The sequence below is a fragment of the Fringilla coelebs genome (genome assembly GCF_963513975.1).
Source record: "Fringilla coelebs genome assembly, chromosome: 7".
In the NCBI taxonomy this organism is placed as follows: domain Eukaryota; kingdom Metazoa; phylum Chordata; class Aves; order Passeriformes; family Fringillidae; genus Fringilla; species Fringilla coelebs.
Window position 1 is genome coordinate 1,978,369 of NC_140035.1, and position 16,658 is coordinate 1,995,026.

The following is a 16,658-nucleotide window of genomic DNA, read 5'->3' on the forward strand; positions in this document are numbered from 1 at the left end:
ATTCAGAGGTACAAGATGATTAAAATAATAATAATTTATAGACAGATGGACATTTCTGTCCTTAAATTTTACAAATAATTGTGTCCTCACACTGATTAGCTTTTACAAATAATTGTGTCCTCACACTGATTAACTGTTACAAATAATTGTGTCCTCCCACTGATTAACTCTTACAAATAATCCCCTGAGGCCACTTCAAGGGATTTAATGCAAGTAGAACTAAGAAGTAACTTTTACCAACTTTACCAACTTCAACTTTTAGTGAAGTTGAAGTTGGTAAATCTAAGTTTTAGGTACACAAAGCTCCACTCTCAGTGAGCAGCAGGAGAAGGGACAGTGGCCTCACCTGTGCTCAGCTACTGCAGCTTTTAGGTCTGGCTTAGTTTTGGGGCAAGGATGACACAGAAAACTCCTTTTCCCTGCCATCCATGGCAGTTTTACTGAAAATCCCTTTTTACTGGTGTCTGCTTGGACATCAGCTCAGCTCTGCAGATGGAGCAGAGCCCCCCAGGACCCCAAAAGGGCAGGGGGAATTCAATTCTCCCAAGAATTTGGGAGCTCACCTGGCTGGGATCAAGGAAAGGACACAGAAAAACCCTGCAGCACCATCAGAAGGAATTGAAGAATCCCTTCTGAACCCTTCCCTGGCTTGCCCAAGCTCTCCCCCTTCCATCCCACATGGTTTTCCCAAATGTCCATGGGGTTCATGGTCAGAACCAGCAGGGTCCAAGCTCTGGAGGAGCTGCCCTAAATCCATTTTTGGTTCCAGCAAACCTGAGCTGCACACATCCTCCAGAAAAAAAGAAAAAAAAGAAAGAAAAAAGAAAAAAGAAAAAATCCAGAAACAACATCAGCAATAAATCTTGGAATTTGTGTTGTAAAGGGAAAAAAAAAAAAACCAAATATGCTAAGGCAGATTTGCCATGGACTCCTCCCAGGCAGGCCATTCCAGAGGGTGACTCCACCTGAACTGCCCCCAGGAATTGCCCCCAGGAATTGCCCCCAGGAATTGCCCCCAGGAATTGCCCCCAGGAAGGACAGGAACTCACCTTGATGTGGAACTCCAGGTTCTCGTCCATGGAGTAGATGTGGTCGAAGATGTCGTGGGCGATCCTGGGGATGATTCCCATCAGCTGGGGGTCGTGGAGCTTCCCCTGGGGACACACAAACCCCAAAGGTGACCCCGAGCCCCCCTGCTGCCCCTTTTTAGTGCTGGGTCACGCACAGGGGGTCACTGATTCTGTAGATATAAAAAATCTGCATTTGGGAAAATCTGCATTTGTGTTTAGGGGAGTCCAGGGGGCACTCACCCACTGCTGCTACAGTAGGGATTTCTGTGGGATTTTATTAAAAGTAATAATGTTATCATTTTTTATTTTATATCTATACATAGATGTATATAATAAAAAATCTATATTTTAGACTGTTTTTAAGGAAATCCAGGTGTAAAAGCTGAAGTGGAAGGGACACTCAGGCACAGCTGCTACTGCTTCAATCAGCAGAAATTTATGTGGATTTATTATTATTATTATTATTATTATTATTATTATTATTAGTCTATTTTATATAATATGTATTATTATTGTTATTCTTATTTCATATGTATGTATATATATAAAAATCTATATTTTAGACTATTTTTAAGGAAATCCAGGTGTAAAGCCCAAAGTGTGAGGGACACTCAGGCACAGCTGCTACTGCTTCAATCAGTAGAAATTTATATGGATTTTTATTTTAAAAAATTATTATTATTATTATTACTCTTATTCTTTTATTTTGTTATTAAATATAACCATATATTTTCTATAATATTTCATATCCTATATAATGTATAATATATTACTTTTATATATTATATATAAAAGTATGGTTATTTTTATTATTTTTAAACTATATATATATATATGTGTATGTATACATTAAAAAATCAACATTTTAGAATGTATTAAGGAAATCCAGGTGTAAATCCTGAAGTTTGAGGGACACACAGCCACAGCTGCCACTCTTTAAAATCAGTAGAAATTTCTACAGATTTTAAAATTATTATTATTATTATTATTATTATTATTATTATTATTATTATTATTATTATTATTATTATTATTATTATTATTATTATTATTATATTTTGTTATTTAATATAATTATATAATTATATATTTTATATAACACTTCATATAATATATAAAATATATTACTTATATTATAGATATAAAATTATGGCTATTTTAATGATATATATTGTTTAAACACATATGTAGGTATGTATATATATAAAAATCTATATTTTAGACTATATTTAAGGAAATCCAGGTGTAAAAGCTGAAGTGTGAGGGACACTTACCCTCAGGTGCCACTGTTTAAAATCAGCAGAAACTTCTGTGGAATTTTTATTTAAAATCATAACTTATTATTCGCAGTATTAGTATTATATTTCATTATTACATTCTGTTACCAAATATAATGATATATCGTGGCTTATTTAGATAAATTTCTGATTTATTCAGACACATCTGTGGTTTATGCAGGCAGATTTGTGGGTTAGATAAATTAGCGATTTAATTGTGATTTATTTAGACGAAATTTGATGTATTTTGACCAATTTTGATGTATTTTGACCAATGTTGGTGTATTTAGACCAATGTTGATGCATGTAGCTCCTTCCCAAGCAGCAGGTTTGATTTGATCTCATCTCATGTCCCCAGTACCTCCATGGTGTGAGTTTTTCCCGACGAGGTCTGCCCGTAGGCAAAGATGGTGCCGTTGTAGCCCTCCAGGACATCTGCAAGAGGAAGGAAAACGATTAAAACTCCTCCTGACACCCTCAGATGAACAATCAGCATTTCCCAGCTGAAGCTGCAGTGGGAAGCAGTTTGTGCAAAAAAAAAAAAAGGGGAAAATATGAGATATTGAGCTCAATCCAGGCCAAAAAAATCATAATAAAATCTAAATTAGAGAATTGCGGAAATATTGGAATATCTCTTCCCTTTCTTGGGGGGGGAAATAAAATATAAGGGGGGAAATAAAATAAGGGGGGAAAAATTGAAGGGGGAAAAAATTGAAGGGAAAAGGGTGAAAAAGGGGGAAAAAGAGGAAAATAGGGGGGAAAAAAGAGGGGGGGAAAGGGGAAAAGGGGTCAGTATCTCCAGGTGAATGCAAGGTGGCAGCTGAGCTCACAGCCAGGGGGAAATAACCTGATTAATGAACTGTTATGTAAGAAAATTGCTCAGCATTTGCATCAATATTTGCATTTTGCTGGAGGTAGCAGAGATCAGCAATTTACCTTCCCAATTAGCAAAACCCACCTTATCCTGTTTAAAAAAAAGAAAAAAAAAACAAAAAACCCCCAGCCCAGCCCTCTGCCTCAGCTGCAGTGAAAACAAGTCAGAGGTGTCAGGTTGGAGGTTATTTTTGGTGGAAGATTTTCCACCTTTAGTCACTTACAGACCATCTGTGCACTGAACCCAGAAAAAAAAAACCCAGACAAAAAACCTGCACAGAACTCCAGAGGGAGAGGAGGGAAAAAAATCAGGATTAAAAAAAGACACCAGAGCAAGATCAGGTGGGATTTTCACACCATTTCCAGAAAAAAAAAAAAAAAGAAATAATAAGTCCAGGTGTTTTTCTCAGTTCCAAGTGTCCCCTCAGGGATTTCTAGGTTTTGCCCCAAATTTTTCTCTGCTGCCTTTTCTTTTTTCCTGTGTGAACACCAAACTCTGCATGCAGAGCAACTCCCAAATCAGCCCTTCAGTGGCCCCACTCATTTTGGCATCCACTCATTTTACATGGCCACTCACCCAATTTTACATCATCCTGCACCAAACCCACACTTTTTGCCCCTTATATCCCAAACCCCGAGATTTTCTGTGGATTAACGAGGAGAGGACACAGAGCACCTGCTGCAACTCCTTCAGCTCTTTTGTTTGGGTTGTTTTGGGGTTTTTTTCACCCAGAAAACCCCTTAAAAAAAAGGAAATACTTGGAATTAGTGATGCTAAACTCTGCAAACATTCATCAGTATGGAGTACAAAGCTGTGTCTGTGTCAGGTGCATACAGGCAGCATTTGTGATTGTAACATGTGGAAACAACCATGGGACAGTTATAAAGATGAATTCTAATCATGACTGAGGAAAATAAAGCTGGAGGAAGGCCTTTGAACCCATCCTTGGTTTGCAATTAACCTTTATAAGCCTTGATTTAGGAGCATTTGAATTAAAGCTTTAAGGATGCTGCTTTTGACAGGAACTTTCTGCTTGTAGTTAAAGAGTTTTGCAATAATGACCGTTTGAAGTGTAATTTTAGAATATTAGTTGTAGGAAGGATCTTTGAATCTATAGCTTAAGAATGAATAAAAAAGAAATATGCTTATCTCACACCTTACCAAAACAGTGAAGAGCAGCTTGAGAAAGGAAGGTGGGCATCACCTCAAGGATTAATAGTTTTAACCAAGGGAAGCTGGACATCACTGCTATGAGATTTATTGCAATCAAAAGGTGGACACACATCTGGAATCTGCACTTCACCAGATGAAATACTCCTTCCTTTTTTCAACAAACTGAACCACCACCACCACCTGGGATGCTCCTTTTGGGATGCACATCCAGAGAAAAACTAAATCACGATAGTGTATAGAATTGTGACGTAGAAATTGGGAATACAAACTGCTGATGAGTAAAAATTGGAACAGAAACTGCTGAGGAAGCTCATGAGTGCCCCTATAAATACCTGTGAGCCCCAAAAATCGGTGTGCAGCTGGAGGGAAACCTTCCCCCACTGTACCAGCGCTGTGTTGCTCACACTTTACCAAATTAATAAATAAATTAATTGCTGCTTGAATATTGGCCTGGTCAAGCTTCTCATTTATAACATCAGCAGTGTTCAAGCAGCTGGAAGGCACAGAGAGATCCTTGTCCCTGCCCTAAGGAGGGCCAGCACCCAAGGACAACACCCACCTTTGACAATCTGCTTGGCACAGGCATTATAAACTTGTTCCTGGGTTGTATTGGGAGGTAACACCCTGTCAAAGACATAGGGCTTCCCTTGCTGCAAAAAAAAAAGAGAAATTCGTGAGATAAAGAACATTTCTGGCACTGGACCACCCCAGTTTCCCAGGCTGGAATGCAGAATTCCCCACAGAGGAAGCCAGGCAGGGCACTGCACAGTGGGATAGTTTGGGGGATGAACAGATGGCACATTTTGGGTGCTCCAAAGCCATTTTTTTTTCTGTGGCTGGTAAATAAAAGGTGGCAGATGTTCCCTGTGTGCTCACACCGGGGTCACAGCCATGGACACAATCAGCTGGAACAGCAGGAGTTGGGTATTCCCTCTCCTGGGAATTCAGGGGGAATAGCCATGTAAATATTGGGGAATAATCCTGTAAATATTGGGGAATAATCCCTGTAAATATTGGGGGAATAGCCATGTAAATATTGGGGGAATAATCCTGTAAATATTGGGGGAATAGCCAGGTAAATATTGGGGAATAATCCTGTAAATATTGGGGGAATAATCCTTGTAAATATTGGGGGAATAGCCATGTAAATATTGGGGGAATAATCCTGTAAATATTGGGGGAATAGCCAGGTAAATGTTGGGGAAATAATCCTGTAAATACTGGGGGAATAATCCTGTAAATACTGGGGGAATAATCCTGTAAATATTGGGGGAATAACCCTGTAAATATTGGGGAATAATCCTGTCAGTACTGGGGGAATAAACCTATAAATTTGGGGAATAACCCATAAACATTGGGGAAATAACCCTGTAAATATTAGGGAATAACCCATAAATATTGGGGAAATAACCCTGTAAATACTGGGAAATAAGCCATAAACATTGGGGGAATAACCCTGTAAATATGGGGGGAATATCCAGGTAAATATGGGGGAATAGCCCTGTAAATATTGGGGGAATAAACCTATAAATATTGAAGGAATAATCCTGAAAATATTGGGGAATAACCCTGTAAATATGGGGGAATAGCCAGGTAAATATGGGGGAATAACCCTGTAAATATTGGGGGAATAAACCTATAAATATTGCGGAATGGTCCTGTGAATATTGTGGGAATAATCCTGTAAATATTGGGGGAATAGCCATGTAAATATTGGGGAATAATCCGGTAAATATTGGGGAAATAATCCTGTAAATATTGGGGAATAATCCGGAAAATATTGGGGAAATAATCCTGTAAATATTGGGGGAATAACCCTGTAAATATTGGGGAATAATCCTGTCAGTACTGGGGGAATAAACCTATAAATTTGGGGAATAACCCATAAACATTGGGGAAATAACCCTGTAAATATTAGGGAATAACCCATAAATATTGGGGAAATAACCCTGTAAATATGGGGGGAATATCCAGGTAAATATGGGGGAATAGCCCTGTAAATATTGGGGGAATAAACCTATAAATATTGAAGGAATAATCCTGAAAATATTGGGGAATAACCCTGTAAATATGGGGGAATAGCCAGGTAAACATGGGGGAATAACCCTGTAAATGTTGGGGGAATAAACCTATAAATATTGAAGGAATAATCCTGTAAATATTAGGGGAATAACCTTGTAAATATCAAGGAAATAACCCTGTCAATATTGGGAGAATAATCTTGTAAATATTGTGAGAATAGTCTTGTGACTATTGAGGAAACAACCCTGTAAATATTGGGGGAAATCCCTGTAAATATTAAGGCAATAATCCTGTAAATATTGTGAAAATAGCCTGTAAATAATGGGGAATAATCCTGTAAATATTGGGGAATAATCCTGTAAATACTGGGGGAATAGCCCTGTAAATATCGGGGAATAATCCTGTAAATATTGCGGAATAGTCCTGTAAATATTGAGGGAATAATCCTGTAAATATTGGGGGAATAGCCAAGTAAATATTGGGGAATAATCCTGTAAATATCAAAGGAAAAACATGGTAAATATCAAGGGAATAATCCTGCAAATATCGGGAGAATAATCCTGTAAATTTTGGGTGAATAAACCTGTAAATATTGGGGGAAATAGCCATGTAAAGTTTTGGGGGAATAATCCTGCAAATATCAGGGGATTAACCCTGTAAATAATGGGAGAATAATCCTGAAAATATTGGGGGAATAATCCTGTAAATATTGGGAAAAATAGCCCTGTAAATTTTGGGAGAATCAACCTATAAATATCGGGGGAATAACCCTGTAAATATTGGCGGAATAGTTATGTAAGTATTGGAGAAATTGCCATTTAAATATTGGGGGAATAATCCTGTAAATTTCAGGGCAATAGCCACATAAATACTGGGGAAATTGTAATGTAATTATTGGGGGAATAACCATGTAAATATCAGGGGAATAATCCTGTAAATATTGGGGGAATAGTCCTGTGAATATTGGGAAAATTACCCTGTAAATATTGTGGGAATAATTTATGTAATATTGGGGGAATAATCCTGTAAATATCAAAGGAAAAATCCAGTAAATATTGGGGGAATAACCTTGTAAATAGCAAGGGAATAATCCTGTAAATATTGGGAGAACACACCTGTAAATATTGGGAGAATAAACCTGTAAATATTGAACCAATTACCCTGTAAATATTGTGGGAATAATTAAGTAATATTTGGGGTATAATCCTGTAAATATCAAAGGAAAAAATCCAGTAAATATTGGGGGAATAACCTTGTAAACAGCAAGGGAATAATCCTGTAAATATCAAGGGATTAACCCAGTGAATATTGGGAGAATAATCTGGGAAATATTGGGGCAATAGCCCTGTAAATATTGGGGCAATAGCCCTGTAAATATTTGCAGAAATTTTGCTGTTCACTCCCACAAAGCAGTGAAAGCTGTGCTGTAAGAACAGTCCAGAGCTGAGAGAAAATGAAATGTGCAGGTCCTGGGTTCTGCTGAGCCCAAGGTGACCCAGAGCTGTCCCAGCACAGTCCCAGCACCCCACGGGTTTCATTTCCCTGCTGAAAACACAAATGTGTCACAGCTCAGACCCAAACCAGGAGCCCAGAGCAGCCACAGCACCCTCAGCTGGGATTTTATCCCAGGAATTGCTGATTTTATCCAGGAATTGCTGGGACTTTATTCAGGAATTGCTGATTTTATTCAGGAGTTGCTGGGATTTTACTCAGGAGTTGCTGGGATTTTATTCAGGAGTTGCTGGGATTTTATCCAGGAATTGCTGGGATTTTATCCAGGAATTGCTGGGATTTTATTCAGGAATTGCTGGGATTTTATTCAGGAGTTGCTGGGATTTTATTCAGGAGTTGCTGGGATTTTACTCAGGAATTGCTGGGATTTTACCCAGGAGTTGCTGGGATTTTACCCAGGAGTTGCTGGGATTTTACCCAGGAGTTGCTGGGATTTTCACCCCCAGCACCAACAAATCCCTTCCTGCATTGAGGGAAGAACTCCACAGTGTCATTTGGGGGGGGCTGGGGTCACCCCAAGGCCCACAGTGACATTTTGGGGGGGCTGGGGTCACCCCAAGGCCCACAGTGACATTTTGGGGGGGCTGGGGTCACCCCAATCCCTGAGCTCCCCAGGTGCAATTCCCACAGGGACACACACGGAACCCTCGATCCCTCCTTGCAGTAGCTTCACTGCCTACAAGGCACACACACCCCCTAAAATCAGATTTTTGTGACCCTTCAAGGGCTGGTCCATCCTCCAGAGCCAGCTCTGCTCCCCCAGCACAACATTTCCATTTACAACACGAATCCTTCATCCAGCAGGGATGTGCAGCATCCTCCTCATCCCCCAGCACAGCTCCTGCTGCTCCCCCTCTGCCAAGGCAGAAACCAGGACAAATTAACCCCTGCAAAGCTGAGGGGTGGCTGGAACCCCACTGCAGCTGAGGCAGGTGCCACCAGTGCCACTGCTCCAAATTCACCCTTCTTGTCATGCTTTGATCCCACTTCCAGAGATGCCAGCAGGAGCTGCTGCTCCTCCAGCTGGGGGAAGGAGGCAGAGAGGGCTGAGCCTGGGATGTCAGACCCTGCTTCAGCCCGGGGGTTTGGAGTTCCAGGGTCAGGAGGGCATTTCCAAGCGGTTCAGGAGATAATTCCCAGTTTGGGGCCACCCCAGACACAAAGGGTGACTCCTGACTCCAGACCTCCCCCATTCCCAGGAAACTGAGGGAGCAGCCAGCACCCACCCCAAATTCTGTCTCTCCACACCCAGCCAGCCAAAGCTCTGCACTCCCAGCAGGAGCAGGGCCCAGATATTCCAGAACCATCTCCCAGATTCTCAGAATTTCTCCTCCTTACCCCCATTTTGCCCATCCCGAACTCCAGGCCAAAAATCCCAAGGATGCACAAGCTCCAGCACCCATTTATCCTCTGCTGCCACCCCCCAGCCCTTCCACAGAGCATCCCACACCTGGAATGCCAAAGAGCCTCCAATAAAAAAGCAATTTTACCCTAACTGTGAGTTAGTTTTTTTTTTGGGGGGGGGGAGAAGCTGAAAGGCTGGAAAAATCTGAAGGAAATAAAGGAATGTGGGGGGATCAGAGAGCATCTTCACTGACTGCACACAGGGAGAGCAGCTGGGGGGTTTGGGGAGGGTTTTTGTGCTTCAAACCCACATCAATCCTCATTTCTGTGCCCAGGAGCTCCTGCTTGGGTCTCTGATGTTGGAGAATTGTTGGGATCGTCCTGAGCCTCCCTTCTGCGCCCCCCGCTCCTCGCTGCCACGTCCACCCGCCTTGGTGGGGCTGTTTGGGTCCCCTTTGTCATCTCCTCCTTTCTGACACCTTTTCCTCCAAGGCAACAAAAGCCACATCCACCCTACAAAGGCAACACCCTCCAGATCCAGGGGGTTTGCCCCAAAGCAGAAGGGAGAATGAGCAACCATGAAAATCCCGATTTTCAGCCCTTTTCTCCCCGCTGTCACCCTCACAAGCGACACAACCGCTTTCTTTTTTTTGTTTTTTCCCTTTTTTGTACCAAATGTAACTCATCCTGCATTAAACACCAAACCCAGGCAGTGATTCAAGAGCAAACAAGCAGCCAGAAAGAAAATGTTGTTTTCTGGGCGACGCCAACGGTTTTATCTGTGCGCCTCCACGTATTATTTCCCAAAGTTTCTGGTGGCATGCCGTGCATTATCTGCCATCCATAAATCACATTTCCCTTCCTTCCAGCAGCCCCCCTGACAATCTGTTCCATTAACTTGTGTCTCTGCTGCATAATGGCTGGGATAAGTGCTCCCAGCCACCCACACGATTCCTGCGGAATCGCAGCCCCAGCCAGAGAGATTCTGGCCCTGGATCCCAGCAATTCTCTCCAGGCATATTGACAATTATTACTTCCCTTCTTTGGTTTCCTTTTGGGTTTAATGGCACTAAAAAGAAATAATAAAACAAAGAGGGTTTCACAAGCACAAAAAGGGATTTTCACCATAAACCCCAAATTGACCCCAGAGCAGCGCTGCCACCAGAGGCTGATGCAGCATCAATTAAAGAAATATTACTATAAATATATTAATATATTATTATTATATATAGTATTGTGGTATTCTATTTTATATATTATATATTACTATGATAATATTTTATATACTATATATTATATACATACTATTTATTATATTACATTAATATTAATTAATATTAATTACTATAATTATAATTAACCTATTAATGATAATATTATATTAATTAATATTACATTATATATCCTATTAGATTATATATCATATAGTATATATAATATATACATATATATTTTATATATTGTATATAGTCTATATACTATATATTATATAGTATATATAGTCTATATACACTATATATTATGTATAATATATATTATATAGTGTATATATTATATATAATATATATTATATAATATATATCCTATTATACTCTCTATATAATTAATATCTATTATTATCTCATTGAGATATTTATATAAATAATTTAATATATTTATATTTATAAATTTATATTTTATATATTTATATTTACTAATGTTATATTTTATAATTTTATATAAAATCCTTTTAAAAAATATTATTTCAGTCCTGGACCGCCTGTCAGGGCTGCCTGAGCCGTGCAATCACTCAGGGAAGCTGCACAAACCAAATCCTCCAGCTCAGCCTGACTCCCTTGGCTGTGCTGATTCCCTGTCATTGTCACCCATTCTGAGAATTTCATGTTTTACAAGAGAGTAATAGATATAAAGCAAGACAAGAGGATTTAAAGCAGAGACTAGTCCTTCTTCTTCACAAGTTTAAGTAATATTGTGTGATTAATTTAAAAAGTCCACCTCACAGAACACAAGCAGTCAGTTATTAAGTCAAAAATAAAAAATAATTTAAATGTCATTTCTTAATTAGACAGTTCATCCTTAAAAAGCTTTACTGGAAGAAAGCTACAGCTCCATTTTTACCTTGCTAGATGAAAGTGCTGTAAAACTCACAGTTTGTAAAGATGCAATGCAAATAAAAACTAATAAACATCTGAGTCTGAACAAAAAATACTGTCCCGCACATTTAATCCAAAGCAAAAAGCCAAAAAGCCAACAGCCTGTGGCTGTGTGCTCAGGGCAGGGAGGGTGATGGGTGCAGCTGGGAGGATCCCAGATCCATGGGGATTTCTGGGATTTCTGGGATTTAGGGCACCCCACACCCCAGACTGACGGCCCCACTGCCAGGGAACGGAGCCACCCGAGGTGGAGAGGATCCATCAATATTAATTAATAACAATTATTTCCCAGCTGGCTCCCAGCACCCCAAGTGCTCTGGCAGGAGAGGGTTTACAAACAAAAGATGGGAAGCTGCAGGTCTGGAGGATGGAATTGCTCAGAGCAAACTCTGCCAGTGCTTTTGGGGAGTGCATGGAGCTGCTCCCTGGGACAAACCCTGACCCTTCCCTCCGGCTGCAGGGCAGGAATTAAAGCCTGATCCTCCAACAAGGGAGAGGCTGAAGGCTCCTCCAGCCCCAAGGGGGATAAACTGCTGGGCCTGGAATTCCAGAGAACTTTTCAGATGGAGTGTGGTGCTGCGAGGGTCCCCAGGACGAGGTGAGAGATGAGAATTGGTTCCCAAGTTCTCAGAAGGCTGATTTATTATTTGATGATATTATATTAAAAGAAATTACATACTAAAGAAAGAGAAAGGAGACATCAGAAGGCTAAAATAGAATGATAATAAAAAGTCATGACAGACTCAGAGAGCCTGACACAGCTGGCTGGGATTGGACATTAATTAAAAACAATTCACATGGAACCAATCAAAGCTGCCCCTGTTGGGGAGCAGCCCCCAGACCACATTCCAAAAATCAGATAATTCTTGTTTGCATTTCTTTTCTGAGGCTTCTCAGCTCCTCAGGAGGAAAATCCTGGCAAAGGGATTTTTCAGAAGATATCAGGGTGGCAATGGAGGGAATTCTTTCCCCCACATCCCACAGGGATGCTGCAGCTCCGAGACTGCTCTTGCTGGTAAAGCCCAAAAAATAAACTGGATCCTGTTCTCCCAAAGCCATTTATCTCTGCTGGGAATTGAAAACGTGGTTGGAAACAAGTGGAGAAAATAAAATCAGGTCAGAAAAGCAGCAAAACTGAGCTGCACTGACTGAGGAGATGCTGCTGCCATCCCAATCCCTCTTCTGTGCCAGCCTGCCCCATAAAAACATTGGAACAGCAGCAAATCACCCAGTGGGTGCAAACTCAGAATCCCTAAAAGAGAGAGAAAAAGGAAAGAAAAAGAAAAGGGAAAAGGAAAGAAAGAATAAGGAAAGAAAAAGATGAGGAAATTTATTCAGAATAACCTGAATACGCCACCAAGTCAAAGCAAAGCATCAAAAAAAACCCCCAAAAATCCCTAAATCTTGGTAATATCCCTAAAACTCATTTGGAAAATAAATGAAAGCAAGCAGCCCTGCATGAGCAGGCACTGCAGAGCAGCTGGAGTCAAACCCACCCAGCATCACTTTTGCAGAGGGGCTCAATTATTGATTTCCCTCCTGAATTTTTTGTGGAGCTGCTGGAGTTTGGCTCGTGGCCAGCGATCCACTTTTCCTTCTGCCAGCAGAAAGAACTTTTAACTCCCTGCAACAAATCTCCCCCTCAAAAAGCACCATTTTATTTGGGAGTGGGACTGCAATTCAGGAAATCAAAGCCTGGGAATCACTGCAGGGCTCAGGAGGTCACAGGATTCCCAGTTACAAGACTTTTTAAGGAGTTTTTGATGAATAAAACACTGCTAACAAGGATATTTATGGTTTGGACTTAATTCTTAAATATTTCATCCTATGGACTCCTGCCACAATGTGATTTTTCTTAGCTAATTAAGTTATGACACACAAACCTGCAGTGCTGCATTCTAATTTCTTTGGTTACCTTTGTAGTTACTTCATTTTTTATATGTATATCTTAAACTCTAAAACTCTAATCTTCCTTTTACTTGGTTTTTACTTTAAAATATAAATACACTACAGAAATTATACACATACTAGAAATACACTATAAAAAAATAAATATACCATAGAAACTATACATACACTAGAAAGACAGTATAGAAACTATAAATACTCTAGATATACACTATGGAAAATAAATACACTACAGAAACTAGAAATACACTATAGAAATTATACATATACTATAAATACATTGTAGAAAATAAATAGAAATAGAATAAATAGAAACTTTTAAAAAAGAAATAGAAACTAATAATATTAAAATAAGTAGAAACTATACACACACTAGAAACACTATAGAAAATCAATATAGTATAGAAACTATACATACACTAGAAATACACTATAGAAATTATTCCATAAATACACTGTGGGAAATAAACAGAAATAGAATAAATAGAAACTATTAAAAATAAAGAAATAGAAAAGAATAATATTAAAATAGATAAATAGAAACTATACACACACTATAAGCACACTATAGAAAATAAATATACTATATAATCTAGACATACACTAGAAATACACTATAGAAAGTATTCATATCCTATAATTACACTATAGAAAATAAATACACTATATAAACTAGAAATACACTATAGAAATTATACATATACTATAAATACACTGTAGAAAATAGATAGAATAAATAAGAATGATACAAAATAAATAGAAATCAATAATATTAAAATAAATAGAAACTATACACACCTATAAATACACTATAGAAAATAAATATGCCATATAAACTATACATACACCAGAAATACACTATAGAAAGTATATGTACCCTATAAATACACTATAGAAAATAAATACACTATAGAAAGTATACATACACTAGAGATACACTATAGAAATTATACTATAAATACACTGTGGGAAATAAATAGAAATAAGTAAAAACTACAAAAAATAAATAAATAGAAGCTAGTAATATTAAAATAAATAAATAGAAACCATACACACCCTATGAATACACTACAGAAACATTGTATCTGTCTCTACTTAAAGCTATAAATTCACATTGTCACACCTAAATTTGGGAGCCTTTTCCAAGGTCTCAGACCAAATCCTGAGTTTCATTCTAAGCTTCAGTTTACAACCCCAAAACTCTGGGAGCTCCTTACATTTCAGATCCCAGCATTTGCCCTGGGTGCATTACCCAGGGATTAATCCAGAGCCTCATTTATCCTGTGGCTGAATCCCCAGGGAAGGATTCCTGGAGGGGCTCAGTCCTGACTCCCGAGCCCCCAACCCTTCCCTGTGCAGAGCCAGAACCCCTCAGGACACAGGGACAAGGACAGGGTCCCTCCCCAGAGAGCTCTGTTCTCCTCCCATAATCTCAATAACCCCTGCAGATTGTTCAGATTGTTCTCCTCTGCACATCCCAATCATTCCCAGCTCCAGCAGAGAGGGAGAGCATCCATCCTCCTCCAGCAGAGCAGGCAGAGCTCAGGGCACAAACCCTGGCTCCCTGCTGCAGCTCCTGTCAGCACAGCCAGCAGCTGAAATCCACAATTCCCTTCTTCACCCACAAACCAAGGGGCTGGGAGTGGGAATGTGCAGGGATCCGAGGCTGCAGCAGCATTCCCAGAGCCAGGGCTGGAACAGGAGCATCCCCAGGGACTGAGAGCACAGCCCAGGACTGCAAAGGGCAGCAGCAGCAGCACCCAGGGCTCTGCACATCCTGCAGCACCTCTGGGAAAAGGGATGGTCCAAGGGGATGCTCCAAAGGAGGGGATGCTCCAAAGGGATGCTCCAGAGGGGGATGCTCCAAAGGAGGGGGATCAGGAAAACAGAAACTTCCACAGGCACAGGAGGGTTTGATCTGCAGCCTTGGGAGATTTGATGTTAAAACACAGCACACAGACATTAAAATCATAAACTTCTGTTTCTATAGTTGTAATAAGAATATGGTTTAAATAAGCGAGAAACTGTATGGGAAAGATGGTGAAGGGTTTCTAGTAGGGGTGGGGTTGTGTAGAGCAAGGTGAGAGTGTAGAAGTTAGAAGCAGTTTAGAAGCTATAACAGAAACAGAGTTTAGAAGTTATAACAGAAACAGACTTTAGAAGTTATAACAGAAACAGACTTTAGAAGTTGTAACAGAAACAGACTTTAGAAGTTGTAACAGAAACAGACTTTAGAAGTCGTAACAGAAGCATCTGTGTGTGAGACAGAAGCCATTGGACAAAAGCATCCACAGGGAAGCAAAATTAAGTACAAGTGATAGGTAAGAAAAGCCAAATAAAGCCTGTGGCAGCTGTCTGTTGGGTTAGAAAGTTCTGTGTTGCCTTGTAAAGAAGAACTTGTGAGTACTCCTGAGCTATGGCTGACTGCTTGCTCCTCTGAAATCTCCCAGCCCCTGAGACTGATGCTTATCTGAGCAATAAATCATTCTGTTTTGTCCCAGCCAGATTTGACCATCCTTGAAGCTCCATGCAGCACAAGAACAACTGCAGCACCTTGAAAAGCCCTGTGTGCACTTTTGGTGGCACTGGGTCACAACAAGTCCTGCCAAGAGGTTCCCAAATCCATGGTTAAACCTGGCTCAGCACCCCAAGGGCTGCAGGGATGGGGAGGTTGTCCCCACAACGAGGTGAGAGATGAGACTCTGACTCCATGTTCTCAGAAGGCTGATATATTCTATTGTATCATATCATATCCTACATTTTTATATTATATATATATTCTGTTTTATATTCTATATTCTATTCTATTTTATATTCTATTTTTTATTTTATATTATATATATTATTTTATATTATATATCTTATATATATTATTTATTTTATATTTATATTATATATTATATTTTATTATTATAAGAATGCTATAGGAAAACTATACTCAAGAAAGAGAGAGGATACAGACAGAAGGCTTAACAAGAATGATAAAAACTCGTGGCTGACTCCTCAGAGTCTGACACAGCTGGCTGGGATTGGTCATTAATTAAAAACAATTCACATGGAACCAATCAAACGTTCTCCTGTTGATAAACAACGTCCAAGCCACATTCCAGAGCAGCAAGCACAGGAGCAGCAATCAGATCATTCTTGTTTTCATTTCTTTTCTGAGGCTTCTCAGCTTCCCAGGAGAAAATCCTGGCAAAGGGATTTTCCAGGGAATGTGACAGTGACGGGGTGGAGGGTGGCTGAGCCCCCAGGGGACAGCAGCCACCTGCAGAGCTGCTGGCACAGAGCCCTTCCAGCAGGGACGGACAGACAGACCCTCCTG

General features: G+C 39.9%; 1 protein-coding gene across 1 annotated transcript in view; it reads right to left on the minus strand.

Annotated features, from left to right (window-relative positions):
* Window positions 1–16,658, minus strand: part of KIF5C (kinesin family member 5C) — a gene marked incomplete at its 5' end in the record, with an annotated part of 69,224 nt that overhangs the window by 39,381 nt on the left and 13,185 nt on the right. Inside the window, 3 exons of the mRNA XM_084209147.1 lie at window positions 1,050–1,154; window positions 2,709–2,782; window positions 4,954–5,044. Of these exons, the coding sequence (XP_084065273.1) occupies window positions 1,050–1,154; window positions 2,709–2,782; window positions 4,954–5,044 (270 nt within the window). The remainder of the gene's footprint in view (window positions 1–1,049; window positions 1,155–2,708; window positions 2,783–4,953; window positions 5,045–16,658) is intronic.